Source organism: Lissotriton vulgaris, chromosome 6 (genome assembly GCF_964263255.1).
Source record: "Lissotriton vulgaris chromosome 6, aLisVul1.2, whole genome shotgun sequence".
NCBI lineage: Eukaryota > Metazoa > Chordata > Amphibia > Caudata > Salamandridae > Lissotriton > Lissotriton vulgaris.
The window spans coordinates 124,934,279-124,960,451 of record NC_141694.1 but is presented as its reverse complement, the minus strand read 5'-3'; the positions used below and the strand labels follow the sequence as shown (position 1 = coordinate 124,960,451).

At 47.7% G+C, this 26,173-nt stretch overlaps 1 protein-coding gene across 1 annotated transcript in view; it reads right to left on the bottom strand.

The window, feature by feature from the left end:
- Positions 1–26,173, bottom strand: part of PLB1 (phospholipase B1) — a 604,804-nt gene that overhangs the window by 222,176 nt on the left and 356,455 nt on the right. The window contains exons 35-37 of the mRNA XM_086926127.1: positions 8,751–8,802; positions 5,844–5,924; positions 4,275–4,340 (exon numbers count right to left, since the gene is read on the bottom strand). Of these exons, the coding sequence (XP_086782253.1) occupies positions 4,275–4,340; positions 5,844–5,924; positions 8,751–8,802 (199 nt within the window). The remainder of the gene's footprint in view (positions 1–4,274; positions 4,341–5,843; positions 5,925–8,750; positions 8,803–26,173) is intronic.

Genomic DNA, 26,173 nt, shown 5'->3' with positions numbered 1-26,173 from the left:
CAGCTGCAGATTGATAAAAATTTTCCCAGTTTTTTGCCAGAAAGGTACATATTTGTGAAGGACTTGGAGGCAAAGGATTTCTCCTCCCCTAATTATTCACGGCCGGCCGGCCGGCCGTACTTTCTCCCTCTCCCCATCTCCCCCTCTGCCTGCTCTCTTCTCTCTCTCCCTCCCCCCTCTCTCCCCTCCGTCCTTCGCACTCGCATGCTCAAAACATGACATTTAACTGTCACATTGGCATCTGGATCGTAAGCACCATTGTGTTTTTCTCTGATTCGGGTTCATAGTTTGTAAAGAACTTTTTACGTTATTATTTGTGCCAGCGATCGTGTTATGTCAATTACAGTAATGTCGTCATCATGCTAAATAAAAGTATTAAGACTTGTTTACTCTCTCGTCCTCTTCGCCATTTCTCCTCCCGTTTTGGCTTCTTCTGGCTGCACCTCAGTGACGCTCTGTCTATAAAGACACTACAACAAAACACAGCTGCAGATTGATAAAGATTTTCCCAGTTTTTTGCCAGAAAGGTACATATCTGTGAAGGACTTGGAGGCAAAGGATTTCTCCTACCCTAATTATTCACGGCCGGCCGGCCATACTTTCTCCCTCTCCCCATCTCCCCCTCTGCCTGCTCTCCTCTCTCTCTCCCTCCCCCCTCTCTCCCCTCCGTCCTTTGCACTCGCATGCTCAAAACATGACATTTAACTGTCACATTGGCATCTGGATCGTAAGCACCATTTTGTTTTTCTCTGATTCGGGTTCATAGTTTGTAAAGAACTTTTTACGTTATTATTTGTGCCAGCGATCGTGTTATGTCAATTACAGTAATGTCGTCATCATGCTAAATAAAAGTATTAAGACTTGGAAAATCCAACCTCATTTTTAAATGTGCAAGATTGGTGTGCCCCGGGACTTTTTAACACAATCTTTAAGCCAGTAATTTTTTATTTAGGAAAGTTTTATGCGGTTTGTTTTGATGTAAGGTGGTTTACGGACCCACCTTCAGCCGCAATGATCAAATGCTGAAAAATGTGCTTTTGTTTCATTTTCGTTCACTTGCATCTGAGACTGCTTCCTCCAGAACGCCGGTATTCCCCTTGTGGCGGAAGTCACTGCCAGATCTGATCATGCCTATACTGTTCTGCGCATTTTTTTTAGGCTCGCTGCTATTTGTTATTGAGTATCTTGGCAGCCAGGCACATTTCAGACTTTTTATATAGGGCTGACCCAATTTGCTAAAAATAAACCTTATTTTGTGCTCTGCGATACCCGTTTTGGCTTCTTCTGGCTGCACCTCGGTGACGCTCTGTCTATAAAGACACTACAACAAAACACAGCTGCAGTTTGATAAAGATGTTCCCAGATTTTTGCCAGAAAGGTACAGATCTGTGAAGGACTTGGAGGCAAAGGCTATGGTGGTTCGCATTGTTCCTGCTCAGAGCAACCAGGACAACGACTTCTAAAATGTTACAAACTATGTTTCCCAGATATGCGGGGTAAATGTCATCTGTAAGACAGTAACTTGTGACCTCCTGGTTACCAGTAGAGCCTTGCTCGAACATGTCAATTCTTCAATTCCCCTCTCTCTCCTCTCTCCCTCTCTTTACCCTCTCCCTGCTCTCCTTTTTCTCCCTCTCCCCATCTCCCCCTCTGCCTGCTCTCCTCTCTCTCTCCCTCCCCTCTCTCTCCCCTCCATCCTTCGCTCTCGTCCTCCCCTCTCTTCTTCCCCTCCCTCTCTCCCTCTACCCTCTCTCCCTTTCCCTCAAACCATTCTTTTTTTCTCTGATTCGGGTTCATAGTTTGTAAAGAACTTTTTACGTTATTATTTGTGCCAGCGATCGTGTAATATCAATTACAGTAATGTCGTCATCATGCTAAATAAAAGTATTAAGACTTGGAAAATCCAACCTCATTTTCAAATGTGCAAGATTGGTGTGCCCCGGGACTTTTTAACCCAATCTTTAAGCTTTTGGATTTTCGTCACAATAAAAAACACTGAACATAATCTTCACAAAAGTTATTTACAAAACTTAAAGCTATTGACATTACAAATTAAATTAATTATTTAAGTATAATTATTTAAAAAAATTAAAATCCATTGTTATTTGTAATATCAATACATCTAAGTCACATAAATACAAAATATGTTGTATTACAAATGCTATAGGTGTCACATTTGCGAAAGTTATAACTATTGGCATTGTAAATGACAAAGCTATTAATTTCGCTATTTTCAAAAAACAACACATAAATAAAAAAAAATCATTTATAAGACCAATAGCTCAAAGTTTCCTAATGCGAGACCTATTGCATTTCCAATGCTTGTTTAGCTTTATTGCCCAGAATTTTTCTTATTATTATTGCTCATAACTATGTTGTTCTCATTACTTACCAATGTTTTCAACATGTTAGACTCTTTTTATATTTTGTATTGACACCTTGTTTTCCTTTATATATCGAATAAAAATTTTCTTGAACTTAAAAAGATTGAATGTAAGAGGGTAAGAATGAGTGAGTGTGAGAATAAATGAGAGCGACTGTGAATGTGTGTTTGTTCGAGATTGTTAGTGTGAAAGTAGAGTTCTGCTTGCAAATGGACTCTTGTCCCCATCATACTGAAGGCAATTCTTGGTGTCGGAATACTGGAATCAATACTTAACATAAAAGGCACCTGTGACAAAACACTGGCACTAGCATGCTGGAGATAATTGCTGGCATAATGGCCACCCAAGGTAAAGTACGGGTTCTGGCCTACTAGATGTAATTCTAGGCACATGGACACCTGTGAAAAAAAGATGGCTCTAGAACATTGGAGGTAATATATTTTTCAAAATGTTACCACTGGCTCCTTGTATGTAAGGGGCACCCCTGGAATATGGGAGGCGCCCACGTAAAAATGCTGGCCCTCACACAATGGAGGTCATTTTGGGTATATGGGAAAAAACTGGGTCATCTCCTATGGAGAGTCAAGTTTCATTGGCTTGGCAGACCTTCAAATGTCTTAAATATATAATGAGTGTCCTACCGAGTATATTGCTTTTAGCAGCTTTATTTGAAAATTGAGGTTTAAAATGCACCTTGTGATCCATTTTTAAACAACATTTTTCTTAATTGCGATCTCTCTGAACCAGTCCAGAAATTTCTGGCTCACTAAGTTTGTGCGGTACAATTCAAGGCAAGTGTCATGCCCCATCACTTTCAATCATGTCAGCACCCTAATATAGGTGGTATCTAATATAGACATGTGTCTGTGTTGTGTTGTTATGTTAACAATGCAGTTATTGTGGACCTTCAGCGTTGTCAATTATTGTGATGCCATCAGGATTAAAGTCATGTGAAATCACATCCTGGTAAGATGCACGTTCAAAGGTCATATGATGAAACTTCCTGTTATGTCATCAAGGTCAAAGGGTGTATAAAGTGACTTCCACTACCCCTGGTAGTTTGATGAATCGATGTCCATGGCCTCCTCTAGTTTCATCAATAGTAATAGGGAAACACAGCTTTATACTTAGGAGAAAAGAGAACTGCAGGGTACCAAGGGCTACACAAGGATTAATCCTATCTTTGTGACTCACTGGGCTATGTATACATGCTGTGCAGTCACCAAATCAATGTTAAGTCTTCACTGGCAACTGCTTGCCAGGAGTAATCAGTTGGCAAATGAAGAACTATCCAAAGAGGGCAACTTCCACTTAGCTACCAGCACCTGCCAGTACTGGGGAAGCAGCCTGGTGTCATTTCTCACAATGTGACCCTGTTTCATTTGGAGGAAAAGGTTGCAAGTGCATGTTGCCTTCAAACGTGCAAGCAAGAACAGAACTCTGGTGTCCCTTCCAGGTCCCCTTCCTGCTCATATACTTATAGTCGCATACAAAAACTGCTTCATGAGGCATCCAATGTGCCCTTCGGCGTGTAAACAAAGCTGAGTACTAAGATCATAACATGTGTATTTGTAATGGGCACATTCACCCACAGGCATCTTGGCACTGAATAACAGATGTTTATTGTTATTCAATGGTACTCATTTTATCAGCCTCAGATTGATGAAAGGCTGAGTGGACCGGCCAGTATTTGAACCTGAGACCATGAGGTTGAACACAAGCCCCTGCAGTGGACATATTAGTCCACTGAGCCACCAGAATGGCCTGATCAGGCATTTAGGACCATCTAGTGGCAGATTGTGGTAGAAGTGATTTTAATTTTAGAGGAGTATCACCCCAACAATGAATCCAAACCATGCCCCAGTGCAAGTCGAATATAAGAGCACATACCTCCCGGTGAAGGATGTCCAGGGCTTCTCGAATCCGGCTGACAAACATAGAAGGTGAGTAATAGTTCTGGTGGAAAAGGAGAGGTAACTTTTGTGAGTTGACCTGTTATGAGCTTGAATTTGCTGATCTCTAGCTGTCTGCTGCAGTTAATACTCTATGCAACCAATGTAGGCAATGGATGGATAGATAGACAGACAGACAGACAGCCAGACAGCCAGACAGACAGACAGGCAGGCTACGACTGCAACAGTAAATTCTCACCTTCCTGAATATTTTTGGCAGGGGATTGACATGGTTACATATTAATCATGGCTACTAAATACTGTGCATACTATTTTCTACATATTTTAATATGACTACACTTAGGGATTTTAAATGATCTACTCCTAAAATCTATTATTGTTTGGGAAAGTGTGGGTGTATATCATGTGGGATTACTGTATGCCACGTGCAATGTTTCCATCGAATACTGGTTCATCTGCCACTAGTAGTAAATTATTCTCCCCAGTAGCATTTATTTGGCAGGGTGGCTTTGTGTTTTCTCAGATTACTCTAAGACATGTGTGTCTAGGTTTTATTACACACTTGACATATTTGACAGGATCCCTAAACTGTTAAAAGTTACAACTAGTCCTGGTTTATTAGCTGATTCAAGCAGTAAAAAGAGAGGGGCAGATTTACTAAGAATGTGCACAGTCCTTTCATGAAGCATGTCCATAAATGGTGTTTACAAAGCCATACAAGAGGCTTTTTGCGCAGCTTTACGTGACTTTGTAAGAAAATGTAATACAACCAAGCGGCTTGTGCTGCGTTGCGTTACAATTTGTTGTGGTAGACGTTCCATGGTTGGAACATGGGCATTCCTCAGCATCCATCCAAGGAATTTGACGCAATCTAAGATTTACTAAAGGCAGTAAACCTGGGATTGCGCAAAATGGTGCGCCTAACACAGACGGGAGTAATAAGGAGCATATCTATATTTCTGCACGTTACCTCCTCTTTCTGTACATGGTGCATTATGCAACTCGTATAGATAGAGAAAATTGGCTCTTATGAATGTTTTTGTGGTATCCCTTCCTGCACAAGACAATCCTGCCTCTAATGCAAGCACCCTTGCAGCATGGCGCTAGGCGCTAGTCACTAGGCAACACACAGTGCGCCCGGTCTTTGAGAAAGCAGAAGTGCACCGTATCGTAGTAGTTATGGCGTACTTCTGCTCTCTTTCATGCACAGCAAGTTGCACTGTGCTGCGCAAAAAATAAGTACATCTGACCCTCAATGAAATTCTCATGTACTATTTCTCAGGGGTGAACGGATACGGTGCTAGTCTTCAGTAGATATATCCACTATTTATTAACGAATACCACTGAAAGGTGGCACAAAAAACCCACTGTGGGCTCTCACGATTCATTCCAGATAATTCTTGGAGGTTTTGCTGCTACTGCAGTCAGAGAAGTTGGTTGATGTGAAATAGCATCAGACATACCACAGGGATAGAAGCGTCACACATCACATCTTGCATGTTGCCTGCCTTTGGGAGAGCTTTCCATCTGGAATATGGATCCTTACCGTGTCTGTACAGTAGGCGCACAGGTCGTTGCCTCCAATAAACACAGTGATCACCTTCCAGTCATTTTCAAAGTTGATTTTCTGTCAACAAACAACAACTACATATTAGTATTAATAGCCTCTCCTCCAACGGTTGTATGTCGTTTCAGCGCATTCCGTTGCAACGCATGCCTTCACCACGCATGCGTTACAACGTGAATGCTATTCCCACACATAACCTTTACCACGAATATTCCTTTACCACGCATACTTTTACAATGATTTTCGTTGTAAATTCAGGCATGGTAAGGGCATACTCTTGGTAAAGGTCATTCCCCCACCCCTAAACCCTTTTTACAAATACGCCTCCCCTGCCTTTAACCCCCAAATCGGAACCCTACGTTTATTTTAAAATCTAAAATTCCCCTTACGTCTCCTTGTCGTCTCTTCTCCATGATCTTCCGTGTTGACGTTGCACTTCGTAAATGGGAAACGGAAGTGTCTTTCCATTTCCTCTAATGACGCCGATTGCCTCCACATCGCTTCTTAAACAGGTGCGTTTTTTGGGGGGGAGAAACCCCCTCAAACCCCCTTTTTTTTGCACGCATATTTTCTTTGGGGGTGGGAGACCACCACAAGCTCCCTTTTTTATTTTTAGCCTTTAACACACATGCCTTTACTACGTATCTCGTAGTAAAGGTATGCATGGTAAAGAATATTTGTGGTACCCGCACATGCGTTGTAATACATGTGTGGAAACGGCTGCGTTGTAGTGGCCATTTCCCTCCTCCAACCTAACCTGTCGCTTTTGGGGAAATGAAACCATTGAGTCGAGTTCAGGGAATCGCTGTATACCCTGCCACACCCCACTCCCCATCCATGAATTTGCACAGAGGTATTTCCTTCACAGCAGAGAATTGTTGGTTTTACAGATTTCACAATCTTCACAATTTGTGAAATATCCAAGATACTTTCAACTTCTCAAAACTTCACCTGTGGGTGTAATTTCGCTTAAAAACATATCTTTCGGTGAATTTTCAGGTATAAACTTGTCAGCTCAGAACCTCTGCCACGGAAGGTGAGCTTTTGAAAATATTTGTTCTAGTAGCAAAATCCACTTCCAACTATATTTTTCTCAATTTTGCACATATATTTTACACAAAATAGGAAACCTACAAACCTTTGAAAAAATCTTCATAACGTTTTTAAAGGACAATCTCTGCACACCAAGAACAAAGAAGTGATCATGAAATTGTGATATGAAATTTACCAGGATCAGATCATTGTGTAGGTAAATGTTAATCCGTAAAACATGTGGCCCTATGATAATAAGAGGTGGTCCACTGTAAGAAAGGACTTTGGTGATCTCATTCCTCTCAAACCTTTCTTGATTTACTTAACTCTGAAATCTTTAACCAAGTAATTCAGATCCTCTATTCACACTGGAGATGAGTTCTGCTGTAACTTTAGTAACACCGGGCACAGGATAACCAAAACAATTATGTAGGAGGTACATATTAGTTCATCATTCTGAAAACATGGCTGCACTTCAACCCACTGACTATTTGGAGTTGAAGATCCTAGCCTAAAACCCTAGGGCCCATCTGGAATTAATTCTTCTCTGCTCAGTTATAAGGGGTCCCATGTTCCTGCACCTGGGATTTAGGGCTGTGGAAACACAAGACCTGATTTTACCAGCCTGAAAAGGCAGCTTGTAAAATCGCATTGCAGCCCAGACTTGTTTCCCTACCCCTTCAGACCACCAGCCAAGGACGGGAAAGGTATGTCATGCTCCCCATTGCCAGGTGGCATCTTCACCCTCCCTCCCCCACCGTGCCACGTGCACAGCCTTACTGATGTCATTACCCACCTGCTCAGAGCTGGTGGAGAATATCTTCACTAGGTTCACCATGCAGACTACTTTGCAGGCTGGCACAGTTCAACCTTATTCCAAGGAAATTCAATGTGCATTGATGCCCTATCGGGTGATAAGCTGCACTTTATAAATCCTGATTGAATTGATTGAATTGCAGGAATTCCATGTGGAGGTCGGAGCTGTTATCAGTAAATCGACTGCTTGAAGGTTCCGCATGGATTTCCACAAGGCTTGAAATCTGGGCCTGTGATGGCAAACCTAATAATTTGCCCCATAGTGCCCAAGTCTCTTGGAAACAAGGGCACTGTGGCTCCTCCACCTCATGTTTCTCAGTCAGGGTAAAAGTCAGAGTCATTTTGGAACAGATCTGAAATGTATTATAAGACATAAAGTACGCTTTCCTCATGTATTGCATCTTTCCCTCCCATTGGATTTGTACAATAATGTCCAATACACACAACAGTGGGTGCCAATACCCGAAACAAAAAAAAGCACAAATAAGACTCTGCCTTCTAGTGGCTAGAGGACAAGAATACGAGGGTTGTTTGCTGTGCCAGCTTCCAACATCAGTACAGCACAAAACAGGGACCCAGGTATATCACAAGACAATAGTATATTGCATCATCTCATTAAACTACTCCAGATCTAAGATGCATGCACAGATTCAACGTGTACAATACATCAGTGCATAGCGATTACAGACTTCTCTCTGATGACTGTGAGAGCTGTCAGTGCTATAAGAGAGCCACTGCAGGCAGCTGCCTTGGGGCACCATGACACAAGGCCTTAGGAGAGCCTCGGCTTACAACAAATGGCCCCGGAAATGGCCTTACTGGTACAGAAGAGAAAATACCCAAATGACAAACTGTAATTTTGCCATGAACTTCAATTTAGACAGAAGCTGTATATGACTGTGCTTGCGCTTGTTCCTTCATCAGGCGGCCTGTTATCCCTATACTTCAGGAGGGTGTGCCTTAGCATGGAACAGTACAAAGAGTTTCCAATATTTCATCTCTCAACATCTGGAATGTTTTGACATTTGACTTTCTTACCACGTCATTTTTCATTAGGTTGATCAACTTCTGAACTTGATCTGGCAAATTTCTGTAGGAAAGAACGATGACCAAACAGTTTTTACAAAGCATATCCACTTGAAAAATAATACAACTATATCCTTTAAACAGTGCTTCATGCTGCAGTTCTTTTACATTTGATCACTGTAAATAGCAATAGTTCTTAATAACAAAATTAATGGCTCTCCATTTGAAAGTAAGCTTATTTGGCCTTGCCGGAAATCAAATTTATGACCTGCAGGATGGACAAAGTCAATATCATCTCAAAGACATCATAAGACACAAATATAATCAAAACATATTATGATTATAAGAATATTGTGCTACAGAATATCGCAGGTAAAAATATATATTTTTTAAGTGTTTCTTATTCTTTTTTAAATATAGTTGTGTGTAATGTAGATTTAGTATTAAATAATGTTTTATAATTTTGTGTGTTTGAATTTATTAATACATTAAACTTAGTTGTTTGCATTTTTTAGTAGTTATTTTATTGTTTCGGTAACCTTTTTAAAGTGTTGTTTTTGAGTTTATTTCAATTGTTTACCATTATTAGTGGGTTCTTGGGTTTGTAGGGGAGTAGGGAAGAAAGACAGGAATTTATATATTTTAATTTTATTACACATTTTTTACAATGTGTGAAATGTAATTGATTCATTACATTATTGTTTATGTGAATTAGTTCACTTTTACCTTAATTAATAATGAATTATATTTTCAGTAATTTCTAAGTCATTATTTATTTATTTTTAATTTTATTTGACATTTTAATTGTATAAATTATTTGTTAATTATTTAAATTATTTTACTGATTGTAGGGGAGTAGGGCGGTATGTGCCTTATTTGTAAATTGGTTTAGTACTTTTAGGGGTCGATTCCGATACGGGAAACAAATCTAAACGACGATTCGAATTCGTAGACGTTTCCGTACGAATTGTACAAATCCGTACGAATCGCGTAGTACGATCCATAGTAAAAGAATACGTCTGAATCGTTGCGTACCGTACGAAAAGCAAGGGAAAATCCGTACGATACGGACCCTGAAAGTAAACCGTACGAATCGTAAACATGCCGTACGACCCGAAAAGTATGATCCCGACCGGGGAATGAGTACCCGATTCGTACAGTAAAAGTCACGTATGACCAATTCCTACGGAGAGCCACACAATCACATACGGTACGGTTCGTACACCCCATGATCGTAGGGGTACGGTTTGAACAACCCATGATCGTAGGGGTAAGCTTCGTACACCCCATGATTGTAGGGGTACAGTTCGTACACCCCATGATTGTAGGGGTACGGTTCGTACACCCCATGATCGTAGGGGTACGGTTTGTACACCTACGATCCTGGGGTGTATGAACCGTACCCCATGATCATAGGTGTACGAACCGTACCCCATGATCATGGGGTGTATGAACTGTACCCCTATGATCATGGGGTACAGTTCGTACACCCCATGATCGTAGGGGTACGGTTCGTACACCTACGATCATGGGGTGTATGAACCGTACCCCATGATCGTAGGTGTACGAACCGTACCCCTATGATCATGGGGTGTACGCACCATACCCCTACGATCATGGGGTACGGTTTGTACACCCAATGATCATAGGGGTACGGTTCGTACACCTACGATCATGGGGTGTATGAACCGTACCCCATGATCACAAGCGTACGAGCCGTACCCCTATGATCATGGGGTGTACGAACCGTACCGGGTCCGTTTTGCACGTATTTCGAGTCGAATTCTGCTTTTCCGGACGTTATGAGCTCTCGTAAAAAAGAGTCATACGGAGTATCGACTGGACGAATCGTACTTGCTGGGTCGGAAAATGATGATTCGATCCGTACAGACATCGCGTACTGCGAGTTCCGAATGCGATTCGTACAAATTATTGAGTCGTATGGGCTTTGGTACGATTCGGATGGAGAACTGCTTGGGGTATGCATCGTACTACATCGTACATACTGTAACATTCGAGGATACGATTCTTATGGGAAAAATGCTCCGTACGGCTATTCGTACGGGATTTTACCGAATCAGAATCGGCCCCTTAGTGTTTTTTTAATTTGGAAATTATGTTTAAATTGGTATTTTTTATGATTCAAATGTTTTGAGTTGTTTAGTAGTTTTGGTACTTAAAAGAATATTAAAAAAAAAATGTTACTATTAAATGAACATTTTGTATTTTTTTATAATACCGCCTAGGGGCCGATTCCGATTCGGTAAAATCCTGTACGAATAGCCGTACAGAGCATTTTTCCCATACGAATCCTATCCTCGAACGTCCCCGTACGTACGATGTAGTACGATGCGTACCCAAAGCAGTTCTCCGTCTGAATCGTACCAAAGCCCGTCTGACTCAATAATCCGGACGAATCGCATTCGGAACGCGCAGTACGCGATGTCCGTACGGATCGAAGCATCATTTTCTGACCCAGCAAGTACAATTCGTCCAGTCAACACTCTGTACGACTCTTTTTTTACGAGAGCTCAAAACGTCCGGAAAAGCAGAATTCGCCTCGAAATGCGTGCAAAACGGACCCCGGTATGGTTAGTACACCCCATGATCGTAGGGGTACGGTTCGTACACCTATGATCATTGGGTACGACTCGTACACCCCATGATCGTACACCGTACTCCTTCAATCATGGGGTGTACGAACCATACCCCAGGATCGTAGGGGTACAGTTCGTACACCCCATGATTGTAGGGTACGGTTCGTACACCTACGATCATGGGGTACGGTTTGTATACCAGATGATCATAGGGGTACGGTTCATACACCTACGATCATGGGGTTCGGTTCGTACACCCCATCATCGTAGGTGTACGAACCGTACCCCTATGATCATGAGGTGTACGAACCGTACCCCTATAATCATGGGCTGAACGACCCGTACCCCTACGATCATGGGGTATACGATCCGTACCCCTACGATCATGGGGTGTACGAATCATACCCTTACGATCATGGGGTGTATGAACCGTACCCTATGTGATTGTGTGGCTCTCTGTAGGAATTGTTCATACGCGACGTTTACCGTACGAATCGGGTACTCATTCCCCGATCCGGATCGGGTCGTACGGTATGTTTACAATTCGTACGGTTCACTTTCAGGATCTGTAACGTATGGATTTTCCCTTGCTTTTCGTACGGTTCGCAACGATTCGGACGTATTTTTTTACTACGGATCGTACTACGCGATTCGGATGGATTTATATGATTCGTACGGAAACAGCTACAAATTTGAATCGTCGCACGGATTTGTTTCCCGAATCGGAATCGACCCCCTAACGTTATGTTTTTTAAATATGTTTTATAACAGTTATTAGATAAAGGTTTTAGATACATTTTCAACACTGTTCCTGCTATTGTTTAGGTTGGAGTGGGAAGAGTAAATTAGACACCTTCAAAAGTTCAGGGCTTTCCCTAGTGTTGCTAAGATTGGAGTGGGAATACTCAATGCCACTCCTCCAACGTCCAGCACTTTCTCGACTGTTATTCAGATTGGAGTGGAAATAGTAAACCTGACCCTCTCAAATCCAAAGCTTTCCCTGCTATTGATCTAGTGGTAATAGGAATAGTACATTTCACCCCCAAACCCACCTCACTTTTCTTAGTAATTGTCGTGTTAATTTGGACATAGCATTTAAAAGTGTTCCCCTTATTGTTTTTAGTTATATATTATCTACTTATTTATCTCCTTAAAATTATTTTTAAGTATTAATTAGGTTTTTTAAAAGTATTACTTTTATGTGTACATCAATTTTTTTCTAAGTTGTTCTATTTTGATCTTTTTTTAAATGTATACTTACCTAATAAATCTCAATATCCAGTACCACAATATTTTAAAGACAAGTTGAAAATGTAAGCATGTTAAGTCGGATCCTCCTTTACAAAGAATTGGCGTAGGGCAGTGGCACAAGTAATTTTGCTGCACTGCCCTATGCCAATTCGAAAGGGCAGGAATGCACTGTATTTACAAGATACTGTGCATTCCTGTCCTGTTCAAAATTTGCAGCCGAGTGCCAACGCATGCCCCCCTTGCAACATGGTGCAAGGATGGCTGTGTTATTGGCATGATTGTTTCTGTGCAGGAAGAGGCACCTTCCTTCATAAAAACAATCATAAGAGGCGTTTTCCTCGTTCTATATGTGCTGGAGAATGCAGAAAGAGGAAAAAACTGTGAGAAATTAAAATATTTCTACTTGTTACGCATGCTCTGGGGAGGCATACGTTTTTGGCGTGCCCCAGGTTTAAGTGATGTTGTAAATCTGGGGCAGTGTCAAAATACATGAGTGTGGAGTAGGAACACCCACAGCTACGCCGATGGAACACCTCCTTGACGCTCTGCGTTGCCTTGCCTTACTTCATATTTATGAGGCTGTTAGACGGAGACCCGGAGGGTCGGCCGAGTACAGGGGGAGAGGCCTCCGGTGAGGGCCGTCTCCGGTGATCGTATAGGCAATTAACTTCCCCCCCACAGATGGACACCACACAAGGATAAGTTCTGCACACTTTATATAAGAATCTTGAGGCAAGGTGATAAACGATACAGCAGGACCAGGACACAAGGATTCTGCCAATTCTAGTTTCTGTAGGGAAAAGGGGTAGCGGGACAGTCTTAGTACCGGTCCGGTACGGGAGCAGCAAGAGGTGAAGCTCACAATCCTCGAGCTTGGGGGATCCGCAAAGAGGGGCCGCGGCAGCGCCAGCAGGCTACGAAGATGGTTCGAGGTGACGAGGGCCGCGGCAGTGCCAGCAGGCTACGAAGATGGTTCGAGGTGATGAGGGCCGCGGCAGCGCCAGCAGGCTACGAAGATAGTTCGAGGTGATGAGGGCCGCGGCAGCGCCAGCAGGCTAGGAGAATGGTTGCGAGGTGATGAGGGCCGCGGCAGCGCCAGCAGGCTAGGAAGATGGTTCACGACGAGGAAGGCCGCGGCAGCACCAGCAGGCCACGACGATGGTTCACGTTGAAGAGGGCCGCGGCAGCACCAGCAGGCTTCGAAGATGGTTCACAAGAAAGGGCCGCGGCAGCACCAGCAGGCCTCCAAGGATGAGTTTGTCTCGGTGTCTCTCGACTCCAGGATACAACTGCCTTCCTGCTCTGGAGCTGCCCCAGTTATAGGTCTGGCCTCCTTTGATGTCCGGACCCTCGCACTTGGAGGTCGGGAGGTCCGGGATGAGGGAGTCGAATTGAATTGAATTGAAACTGCACTTGTATAGCGCTGTCTACCCGGAGGCCTCGTAGCGCTTATGACTGGAAACTTACTTAGCGCGAGCTCAGGGCAGATCAGCAGAATTTAGCATACAGGTGAGTTTTCAAGGCTTTCCTGAAGGAAAGATGATTAGTAGTTCCTCGAAGGGATAGAGGAAGGGTGTTCCAGAGCTTAGCCGCAGTGTGTGAAAAGGAGCGGCCTCCCCAGCGGGCTTTCCTGACTCTGGTGGAGGAGGCCAGCTGGAGGGTACAGGATCGGAGGGAGCGTGACGGGACATAGGGAGTGACCAGAGGCTGTAAAATTGCAGGGCCAAGATGATGGAAGGCTTTGTGTAGAGTACACATGGCCTTGAATTGTACTCTAGCCACTATGGGAAACCAATGAAGTTCCCTTAGGGCATTCCTTGCTGACTGCCAGCGAGGGAGATTATAGAGTAAACGGGCCGCACTGTTTTGGGTGACTTGGAGCTTATGGGTGACAAAGGAGGGGGCTCCCATATAGAGGACATTCCCGTAGTCCAGGCAAGATAGTATAAGAGCCTGGACCAGGATCCTCCTTGCCTGAAATGGAAGCAGAGGGAGCACCTTCCGCAACATCCTCATCAATCTAAAGCAGGTAGCTGCGGTCTTTGTGGCTTGGGCTGAGAAGTTTAAGGCTGTGTCAAACCAAATCCCCAAGCTTTTTATTTGGGACTTGGGAACGGGGGGCGAGCCCAAACATGGTGGCCAGATGGATGCAAAGACAGAGGGAGAGGGGTTACCCAGTAAGATGACATCTGTCTTCTCCCCGTTAAGTTTTAGACAGGAAGATTGCATCCATCTGGCAACAGCCTCCAGACAGGGGCCTAGGGTGTTGGACGATACTTCTGAGTGGTCTAAGGAGACCACCAGTTGGGTATCGTCCGCGTAGGTGACAATACGCACACCGAAGGGATGGACAATCCTGTCTAGGGGTTCCATGTAGGCATTAAACAGGGTGGGGCTCAGGGAAGAGCCCTGAGGAACCCCACACCTGAGTGGATGTTTAGGTGACACCGCCTCGCCCTCAAAGACCTGGAAGAAACGGTCAGCCAGGAAGGATGTCAGCCATTCCAGAGCCGGGCCCGACTCTGGAATGGGTCCGCCAATCGCAGTAATAGCGTGACATGGTTGACCGTGTAGAACGCGCAGCTGAGATCTAATAGGATGATGGCGACTTTACCACCCTGGTCTAACACTGCTCTTGCTTCCTCTGTTACCGCTAGGAGGGCGGTTTCGGTCCCATGTAGAGGGCGAAACCCTGTCTGAGAGGCACGTAGAAGGCTATTTGACTCCAAATAGCTCATCAAGATGTTATTTACATGCCTCTCAAGCAGTTTGCTCAACCAAGGGAGCAAGGAAATAGGACGGTAATTCGCCAAGTTGGATTGGTCAAGATTGGGCTTCTTCAACAAGGCCCTCACCATCGCACACTTCCAAGAAGGAGGTACGGATTTTGAGGAGATGGAAGTGTTGAGAACGTCCAATATGACCGGGCGAATTATGTCCATGGCCTTAATGAGGGTCTGAGGGGGTGCTGGGTCGTTGGGGGAGCCTGAGGTAACTTTGGGAATGAGTCTGTCTAGGGCCGGAATGTCTAATAGTGGAATTGTGTCAAGCCTACAGGAGACAGGGGCATCAGAGGTGGAGGAGACGGGGGGTACCACATCGTTGTTAGCATCCCCAAAAGAGGAGTATATAGTCTAAATTTTATCAGAGAAAAAAACAGCCAATTCATTGCAGCGGTTTTGAGCACCATCAGCAGAGGGGCATTCCACAGGGGGTGAGATGAGTGATTTAACAATTTTAAAAATTTCCCTTGGGGCGTTAGCGGCTGCATTAATTTTGCTGCCGTAAAAAGAGGCTTGTGCCGCCTTTATCTCCTGTTTATAGAGCCTAATGGCGGCTCTGTATTCATCCTTCCTAGGTTTGGAGTAGTCTTGTCTCCAGGCTCTTTCATATTTACAACAGGCTAATTTCATGGTCTTGAGAGTGGGAGTAAACCATGGGGCAGCTTTAGGTCTTTTCGTAAGGTTACTAGCCTGTACAGGGAGGACCATATCAAGTGTGGAGGAGATCCAGTCATCGAAGTTGTTGGCTGCTGTGTTGGAATTCAGTGCCTTCCCGGGTGTGTCTTTAACCAGGGCAGCTTCCCAAGCGGGGAGGGGAAGTGAGGACCATTTCCTACCTCGATGTTTAACGAGGCCGCAAGTGGAGGGAGAGGGGTTGGTACGCCAGGTGAAGGGTATCAAAAAATGATCCGTCCAGGGTAATGGGATAGGGGGCTCAACCATGAGATCATCAATGTTGCTATAAATGTGGTCAAGCAAGTGACCTCTATTGTGAGTAGCATGAAACCCCTTTTGATATAAATCCAGCGCTTGAAGGTTGGAACAGAGGGTGTTAGCTGCAGTATCGTGAGGATCATCTAGATGCAAGTTGAGATCCCCCAACAAAGTGAAGTTGGGTGAGGATAACACGATACTTGCAGCAAGATCCGTAATTTTAACAATGAAATTGTTAAGAGCGCCAGGAGGACGGTAGGCTAGGATGCCAGAAAAGGTGGTAGTGGGGGAGAATTCTAGCGAAAAGTGTAGACTTTCGCAAGTAGGTGAGGTAGTGGGGGTGATTCAGCATTTGTAACTGCCACGATAAACAATGGCTACTCCCCCACCTCTCCCAGTCTGGCGATCCAATCTCTTTAACGTAAATCCTTGAGGAATGGCCCAGACAATAGCTGGATCATTGTCTGTATGGAGCCACGTTTCCGTTAGGAAGAGTGCGTGAGGATTAAGGTCTTCAATCAGTGAGTGTAGCTCGGTATGATGTTTACAGACAGACCTACAATTTAGGAGAAACATTCTCCATTTCTGAGTAGGAGGTAAAGGGCAGGTATGAGGAAGAGATGGACGCCAGTTGCAGCTTTTGCAGACATAATCAGTATGGGATGGAAGGAAAGTGTGATCACATGTCAGACTAATGGAAGGACGAAGGGCAAAAAGCGAAGGCAAATCATAAGACAGCGGAGGTCCTACCATGGTGAACGAACCTAGGCGCCAGTCAGCAGGAAGCGTCTGGACGCGGACTGGCGCAGACTGGCGTCTCTTTGGCGCCTCTTCAGCGCGTCTACGGCGCTACCGCTGCGCGTCACCGCTGCGCGGACAAGTGCGGGGCTAAAAAGGTTAGGCGGAGTGGGAGACTAGCGCGTCAACCCACCGAAGATGGCCGCCTCAGATGGAGCAACCAGGAAGTGGTGCCGCTTGCCTCCCTCCACAACAAACAGCACTGGTTGCTGCGGTGGACCGGGGAGTAAGCGAGCCCAATTCAGGTACTTTACACATTTTGTACAATTTTTAAAAGTAAGCTAAAAGCAGAGCTAAGCAGGAATACAAGAAAATGCTTGTAGCAGTCCTACTTGCTACCAAGCGCCAGCGCTACAAAATTCTCAAGTCAATCTCGAGCGCGATACTGTCCAGCCCTTAAGTAATCAGGGCGGAGTGGGAGACTAGCGCGTCAACCCACCGAAGATGGCCGCCTCAGATGGAGCAACCAGGAAGTGGTGCCGCTTGCCTCCCTCCACAACAAACAGCACTGGTTGCTGCGGTGGACCGGGGAGTAAGCGAGCCCAATTCAGGTACTTTACACAGTTTGTACAATTTTTAAAAGTAAGCTAAAAGCAGAGCTAAGCAGGAATACAAGAAAACGCTTGTAGCAGTCCTACTTGCTACCAAGCGCCAGCGCTACAAAATTCTCAAGTCAAGTCCAGACACCCAGCAGGGGGGTGGAGCCAGCGCCCGGGGAGGCCGGGGGCGATCGACACCTGGCGGAGGGGAGCCATTGACACTCCTTCTCCCATTGACCTGCCAAGTGGTCTCTACACCTCCTGTGTGGAGGGTGGTGCCTCGATGTCGGGGCCTGGCCAGGCCCAGGGTTGGGGTCGAGCCGAGGCCACGCGGCCTTGTCGTGTAGTGTCCAAAGATGGCGGCTGGGCCGGGCCAGTGGTACTGACGGGGGCCCGGGCCAGCCAATACTGGGGTGTTCAGGAGCTGTAGTTCCGTTGTGGATGGGCCGTGGGTTCCCGGGATGGTTCTTGTCTTGGATACAGGGAGAGCAGGGGTCCGGGCCCCGCCATGTGGGGAGGGAGCGGGCCTTCCACGCGGCCTGTCCAACATGCGTCCCCCCCAGCTGAAGGCAGGGAGAGTCACCCATCCTCTTGGGTACTCTCCTCGCCGAGGCGGAAGAAGCGTGACAGGCCGTCTGCGTTGGCGTGGTCCTGGCCTGGACGATGCTCCACAGTGAAGTCCATCCCCTGCAGGGAGATAGACCAGCGCAACAGTTTTGGTTCTCTCCCCGCATCTGCATCAGCCATTGCAGGGGTCGGTGATCTGTTTGCACCCGGAAGTGGGTGCCGAAGAGGTAGGGCCGGAGCTTCTTGAGGGCCCATACTACGGCAAAGGCCTCCCGCTCGATGGTGCTCCAGCGCTGTTCTCGGGCCAGCAGGCGTCGGCTGATGAAGGCCACTGGCTGATCGACTCCCTCGGTATTGAATTGAGAGAGGACGGCCCCAATGCCATGATCTGAGGCGTCCGTCTGCACTATGAATTCCCGGCTGTAGTCGGGGGCCTGGAGCACTGGGGCGGTGCACATGGCGGACTTCAATTGCTCAAAGGCCGCCTGACAGTCCGGAGTCCAGTTGACTGTTTTGGGGTTTTTCTTGGATGTGAGTTCTGTGAGGGGCCCCACAATGCAGCCATAGTCCTTTACAAACCGCCGGTAGTACCCGGTGAGCCCCAAGAAGGCTCGGACCTCGGTTTGGGTGACTGGGGGTTTCCAGGCCTGGATGGCAGCGATCTTGAGCTGGAGGGGGGCCACCAGACTGCTCCCCACTTGGTGTCCCAGGTAGGTCACGGACCCTTGGCCAATCTGGCATTTGCTAGCTGTGATGGTGAGCCCGGCCTGCCGGAGGGTGTGCAGGACCTCCCGGAGGTGGTGGAGGTGGTCTGCCCAGTGGTGACTGTACACAGCAATATCGTCCAGATAGGCGGCGCTGAATTCTTCGAGGCCCGCCAGTACCTGGTTCACGAGTCTCTGGAAGGTAGCTGGGGCGTTTTTCATGCCGAAGGGCATCACTTTGAAGTGGTAGTGGCCATCCGGGGTAGAGAAGGCGGATCGCTCTTGGGCCCCTGGGGTGAGGCCGATCTGCCAGTAGCCCGCTGTCAGATCGAAGATGCTCAGGTAGCGGGCGGCCCCCATGCGGTCAATCAGCTCATCCGCCCGGGGGATGGGGTGAGCGTCGGTTCTGGTAACGGCGTTCAGACCCCAATAGTCCACACAGAACCTGAGCTTGGGGGCAACGCCCGGGGAAGCAGCCTTGGGGACCAGCACGACTGGGCTGGCCCAGGGGCTGTCAGATGGCTCGATCACTCCCAGAGCCAGCATTTTGGAGACTTCTGTCTGGATGCAGGCGCGCACTCGATCCGGCACTCGGTACGCCCTGTGTTGAATAGGGGGGCTATCCCCGGTATCTACGTCGTGAAGGCACCAGGGGGTGACCCCGGGGATGAGGGAAAACAGGTCGGCGAATTGGAGCACAAGGTCTCGACAGTCTTGGCGTTGCTCTGAGGATAAGGCATCGGAGAGTCTGACCATTCCATGGAGCCGTCCTTCTCGAGCGTTCTCAGTAGGTCAGGAAGGGGCTCGGAGTCTTCTTCAGTCCCACTATCGGTAGCCATCAGGAGGCTGAGTTCCGAGCGTACAAAGTGGGGTTTGAGTCTGTTGGCGTGGAGGACCCATAGGGGGTTCCGGGGTGACTCCATGTCGATCAGGTAGGTGACTGGGCCCTTGCGCTCTACCACCTTGAAGGGCCCCGTCCATTTGTCCTGTAGGGGGCAGGGTTCAACCGGGGACATCACCCAGACCTGTTGTCCCGGCTCGAACTCGATGGAGGAGGCATGCTGATCATACCATCGCTTCATGTCCTCCTGACTGGCTTCAAGGTTGGCCTTGGCGAGTTCCCTGAATCGCCGGGTCTGGTTGCGGAGGGTCAGGAGATACTTGTATACATCCGGAGGAGTCTTCTGAGGGGCCACCTCCCACCCTTCTTTGATCAGGATGAGGGGACCCCGGACGGGGTGTCCATACAGGAGTTCGAATGGGCTGAAGCACAGGGATTTCTGGGGGACTTCTCGGTATGCGAACAGGAGGCACAGGAGCAGCACATCCCATTGGCGACGTAGGGGTTCTTCCAGGCCCATGATCATCCCCTTGAGGGTGCGGTTAAACCGTTCGACCAGCCCATTTCCTTGCGGGTGAAAGGGGGTCGTGAATTTGTAGGTGACCCCGCACTGTTGCCAGAGGGACTTCATGTATTTAGAGATAAAGTTCGTGCCCCTGTCGCTGACGACTTCCCGGGGGAAGCCCACTCGAGAGAAGATCCCCATCAGGGCTCGGCCTACCACGGGTGCCGTCACGGTCCGAAGAGGGATGGCCTCGGGATAGCGGGTGGCGTGGTCCACCAGGACCAGGATGAACCGGTGTCCTTGTGCTGTTTGGGGCTCCAGGGGCCCCACAATGTCTATTCCCACCCGTTCAAACGGGGTGGTGACGATGGGGAAAGGCTGCAAGGGTGCTTTGATCTTTCGGCCGCTCTTCCCGCTGGCCTGGCAGGTTGGGCAGGCCCGGCAGTGGTTCGTTACATCATTCCGCATTTTGGGCCAGTAGAAGTGGGTCACCAGACGGCTGTACGTTTTGTCTTGCCCCAGGTTTCCGGCAAGAGGCACATCGTGTGCTAAGTTCAAGAGGAAGTCTCTGAAGCGGAGGGGGACCACCAGCACCCGGCTGGCCCCCAGCTCAGCAATCTTTTGCTCACTGTAGAGCAGGTCATTGTCCCAATAAATCCAGTGGGCCCACCGAGGTGTCTCCTGTGCTCTGGGCGAGGGCTTGCTGTCGGAGTCCCTCGAGGGAGGGACATGTTCTCTGCTTTTGTCAGAATTGTTCCTGAGTGGGACCACCCTCTTGACGCCACTGGGCCAATTCGGGAAGGTCCCGGAGCCGATCAAGTCCTTCTTCGCTGTGCTCCGGAGAACTGGATTCCAGGGCTGTTCCCTCTTGGACGATCGGGGGAGGGGGTTCCGGCCATTCTGGTTCTTCGGGACTGGGGATGGCGCGGGCGGCCATGGACCGGGTCGTTACGCAGACCCATTCCGGGAGGCCCAGCATCTCCAGGTGCTCTCTTCGCTCAACGGCTGACCAGGGGGAACTTTCGAAGTCGTTCCCCAGGAGGCAGTCCACAGGGGCATCGTCGCGGACAGTCACTTTTAGCATTCCAGATACCCCTCCCCACTCGAAGGGGACGCAGGCCATCCGACACAGGCTCTCGGAGTTATCGTCCGACCGTACTGGGCAAAGGACATTTGGTAAGATCTGGTCCGGGGTCACCAGATGGCAGCGGACTGCGGTCACACTGGCCCCGGTGTCGCGGAGGGCTTCAGCCCGGTGCCCATTAATGGTGACCCACTGGCTGTACTTCTGCGTGTTGGCGGGAAGGGGTCCCCGCAGGATCAGGTCTCTTTCCCCTAGGCAGACCAGGGACATGGCGGCTGGTTCCCACTCAGGCTGGTCTGGCTCGTACTCTTCGGTGTCTTCTTGGGTTTGTTCTTCTCCCAGGGCGGCGGCAGCGACCTGGCGGGGCATGGGGCTCTGGTTTTTCGGGCAGTTGGGATCAATGGCGTAGTGGCCGGGTCGTTGGCATCGGTGGCAGGTAACGGCGTGGAACCCTGGTCGCGTCGGAGGGCTTCCTCTTCCGGCCGGGGGCGGGGTGTTGCTGGTGGGAGCCACCGGGACGGTGTCTCTGCCCCGACCCTGGCCTCTTCCTCCCCCTCGGGGGCGATGGGGCCCTTGGGAGGCTCGGTTCTGTTCGCTGGGCCAGTTTCGGGAAACTCGTGTGCTCTCCCATCGGTCTGCCTCGATGGCGAGTTGCCGAGGTTCAGTCAGTTTACTGTCAAGGAGGTGCTGCCTGAGCTCGACGAAGCAGTCATTAGAGAGGTGCTCCCATACAATAAGGTCAAAGAGCTGCTCATAAGTGGTCACCTTGCTGCCCTTGATCCACCCCTCGAAGGCTCGGCTAAAGAAGTTCATGTACTCCACCCAAGTCGTACCCGGGATCCGTTTGCAGTCGCGGAACCTCTGGCGGTACATCTCGGGCGTGAGTCCGTATCGAGTGAGGAGGGCGGCTTTCATGTGGTCGTAGGACGTCATCTGATGGTCCGGGAGTTGCAGCAGGGCGTCTCGCCCTTCGTTGACAAACCTCCCCCATAACCCGGCTCCCCAGTCGCTCCGTGGGATCCGGTGGGAGGTCATGGCTACTTCGTAGGCTTTGAACCATTGCTGGATATCATCGTTCCGGTAATATTCTCTGACGACATCCTTGGGGATGTGGACCTTGGGGTCCATAGTGACAGGGGGGCTCGGGTGCCCGGGGACCCCGAGATCTTTGTTCTGCCTCCGAATCTCTAGTTCCTTCAAGTTGCACTCATGCTCGTAGGCTAGTTTTTTCTCTTCCAGCTCTCTCTGCCTCTGTTTCTCTTCTCGCTCCTCTCGGAGCCGTAAGTGTTCTAAAGTTATTTTTTGTTCCGCCAATTTGAGTTCTCCATCTAAGCGAAGTCGAGCCAGTTCCAATTCGTGGAGCCGGCTCTTCTCCCGTTCTTGGGCCTCCTCCGGTGAGAGACCTGGTCTTCTTTCTTCTGTAGGAGCGGTGCTTGTTTCGGTGGTCTCGAGGCTTTGGTCTTGGGGTACAGCCATACCCGTCTCCGCCCACAATTCTAAGGCGTGTTTGAAGTCATCTTTCGTGCTCAGTCCTGTGGTAGCAATGCCCAGTTCTATGCAGAATTGTTTTAGTTCTCTGTGGCTGTATTCTTCTAGTTTTTCCATCAGGAATTTTTCCGTTGTTACACTCTCTTTTGTCGTCATGGTGGCTGTGTGTCGTGGGGTGAGTTACTCTCTGTACGATTATGCGTCGGTTCGGATCGCGCCGCTGGCCACCAATGTTAGACGGAGACCCGGAGGGTCGGCCGAGTACAGGGGGAGAGGCCTCCGGTGAGGGCCGTCTCCGGTGATCGTACAGACAAGTAAATTCCCCCCCACAGATGGACACCACGCTGTGGGAGCAAAGTACCTTCAAAAGAGACTGGCCTTCTATCATCCGACGCGCTCTCTGAGGTCGGAATCCCTGCTCTTGGCGGCTGTCCCACGTGTGAAGAGAGCTCGCCTGGGAGGCCGCTCTTTTGGACTACTGGCACCACAGCTGTGGAATTCTCTGCCGATCACTTTGCGGGGAGCTACTAGTCTACTTGCCTTTAGAAAAGGCCTTAAAACCTGGCTGTTTACCCAGTAATAATAATAATAATAATAATAAAAACACTTATAAAGCGCCTGGTTACACTTATGACAGTGTGTCCCCGCGCTAAGAAATGCTGCAGTACACCAAAGAGGCCAAGGTCAGGAGCTCACACGGGTACAGGAGTACGAACTAATATTACTTTGGAAAAAGGTGGGTTTTAAGTTTGAGCCTGAACCTTGTTTCAGAGTGCTCCATGCGTAGATCTAGCGGGAGATTGTTTCAGTGCTTACTTGCAAGAAAGCGAAAGGAGCTACCTCCCATCCTGGTCTTGTGTACGCGAGGGAGCTGAAACAGCATTGTTCCCGCGGATCTAAGGTTCCTGGTGGGGCGGTGGATAGTCAACAGGTTGCGTAGGTAACTGGGTCCTTTTCCCTGGGCAATGCGATGGGCAAAGCATAGAGCTTTAAACTTAACACGTTCCTCAATAGGGAGCCAGTGAAGTTTTCGTAGTGCTGTTTTACCGGAGGCCCTGCGGGGAAGATTCAATACCATGCGGGCTGCGGCATTTTGGACACACTGTAATTGATGTAGACATTTACGGCTTAGTCCTAAAAAAAGGGCATTGCCGTAATCCAGGTGTGGAGTAACCAGGGCATGGATGAGCGTCTTCCTGGCGCTGATGGGGAGAAGATCTAAGACTTTCCGGAGAGTTTTTAAAATACCGAAACATTTACCCGTAACTTTACTGATTTGTTGCTTAAAGGAAAGCTCCGCATCTAGCCATATTCCTAAGTTTTTCACTGAGTTAGCGGGGGGGGGGAAACGCACCCAGTTCTGATGGCCACCAAGCCTGCGACCAGGCAGAAGGGGATTTGCCCACTATCAACACTTCTGTTTTCTCGCCATTAAGGCGTAGGCAGTTGTTATGCATCCACCCTGCCACAGAACGCATGCAGTTGGAAAAGTTGATGGCATCCTCTGGCTGATTGTGGGTGAGTTTAATTATCAATTGGGTATCATCAGCGTATGTGATGATATCCACACCGAAAGTTTCCACTATATGGGCTAGCGGCTCCATATAAAGATTAAAAAGCGTGGGGCTCAAGCTTGAGCCCTGTGGTACCCCATGTTTTAATTTGTGGATAGATGATTTAGAAGGGGGACAGTGTACCTGGAAACTTCGGTTTTCCAAAAAGGATGCCATCCATTTTAGAGCTGGCCCATCTACTCCCAGATCCGAGAGGCGAGACAGCAGCATTGAGTGCAGCACGTTATCAAAAGCTGCACTCAGATCTAATAATACCAATGCTGCTGTCTGCCCCTCATCGGCAAGTTGTCTTAAACATTCTGTGGAGAATAGAGCTGCCGACTCAGTAGAGTGACCTGCTCTGAACCCTGATTGCGTGAAGTGAAGAAGCGAATTCTCTTCCACAAACTTCATAAGTTGGCTGTTAACTATCTTCTCCACAACCTTCCCACAGAAGGGGAGGAGAGAGATAGGACGAAGATTTTGTAGCTGAGAAATGTGTATATTAGCCTTTTTTTTCAGAGGTATTACTTGTGCCATTTTCCAAGTATCAGGTACATGGCATTCCTGAAAGGATAGAGTGATCAAGTGTTCCAGTTGCTCGATCATACAGTCAATGACTGCCTTACATCGATTGGGGGCAATCACATCAAGGGGGGAGCCAGACTGAATGCCATTGATGATACTTAGCAAGTCTGCCCTCTCAGGAACAGTGAAATGGGTCAGCGAGGCCTTTATAGTACCGACACTACCCACGACTGGGTCAGTGGTCAACATGCCACCTGTGAAAGTGGCGTGTAGAGAATCCACTTTTTTAATGAAAAAATCAGCGATATCTTCACATATTTCATTAGTGTAGTTATCCTGAGTCTCAAGCCTAGTTGGAATAGTGAGCTCCTTACAGATCAGGAAGAGCTCTTAAGTGGGATTTTTGGCCGATTCAATGCGTCCATTGTAATAAGCGCCTTTGGCTGCTCTAACTAGTTTATAGTAGGTTTTTAATTCCCTTTTATTAAGCAGCTTATCCTCTGGAGTATAATTTTTCCTCCAGCGACGTTCACTATTTTTACACTTAGCTTTGGCTTTCCTAAGTTCCTTAGAAAACCAGGGGGCGCTTTTATTTTTCCTAACGGGAGGTTTGGATGACCAGGGAGCTATTGTATCAAGAGCCCTAGACACCCAATTCTCATAGTGATCCCAAGCCTTAAGCAGGGTGTCGCTGAGGGGCGGCGGGTCTTTAAGTAGGGCACAGATTTAAAATTTTCTGGCGTAAACTTCTTCCAGTTTCTATGTTTCACAGGCTGAGTTGTAGTCCCACTGTCATCCTGAGGATCAACTTTCACTTCAAACGGGATGGAGAAATGGTCTGACCAGGCAATTTGCAGTGGCGTGGCAGTTTTAATTCCTTCCCAGTTGGCAAAAATGGGATCTAAAAGGTGACCACCTTGATGCGATGGGGCCATAAATTGAAGTTTAAGTGACCGAGTCTTCATTGCAACTATCACATCCTGTGCCACCTTACAATCGGGGTTTTCAAAATGTAAATTTAGATCTCCTAATACAAGAAATTTCTTATACCGCAGGGTATGCGTGGTTATCAGCTCTGTTAAGAGTTTACAGAACTGTGAAGCCTTCCCAGGAGGTCGGTATACGAGGAGTCCGTTAATGGTATATTTAGGGTTGACTTTTATCGTGAAGAAGCCACCTTCACAATTGGGCAGTGTGGCCTTTTCTAAGGTGCAGTTAAGCTCACTTTTAAAAATTATTGCCAATCCCCCCCCTATTTGCCTTT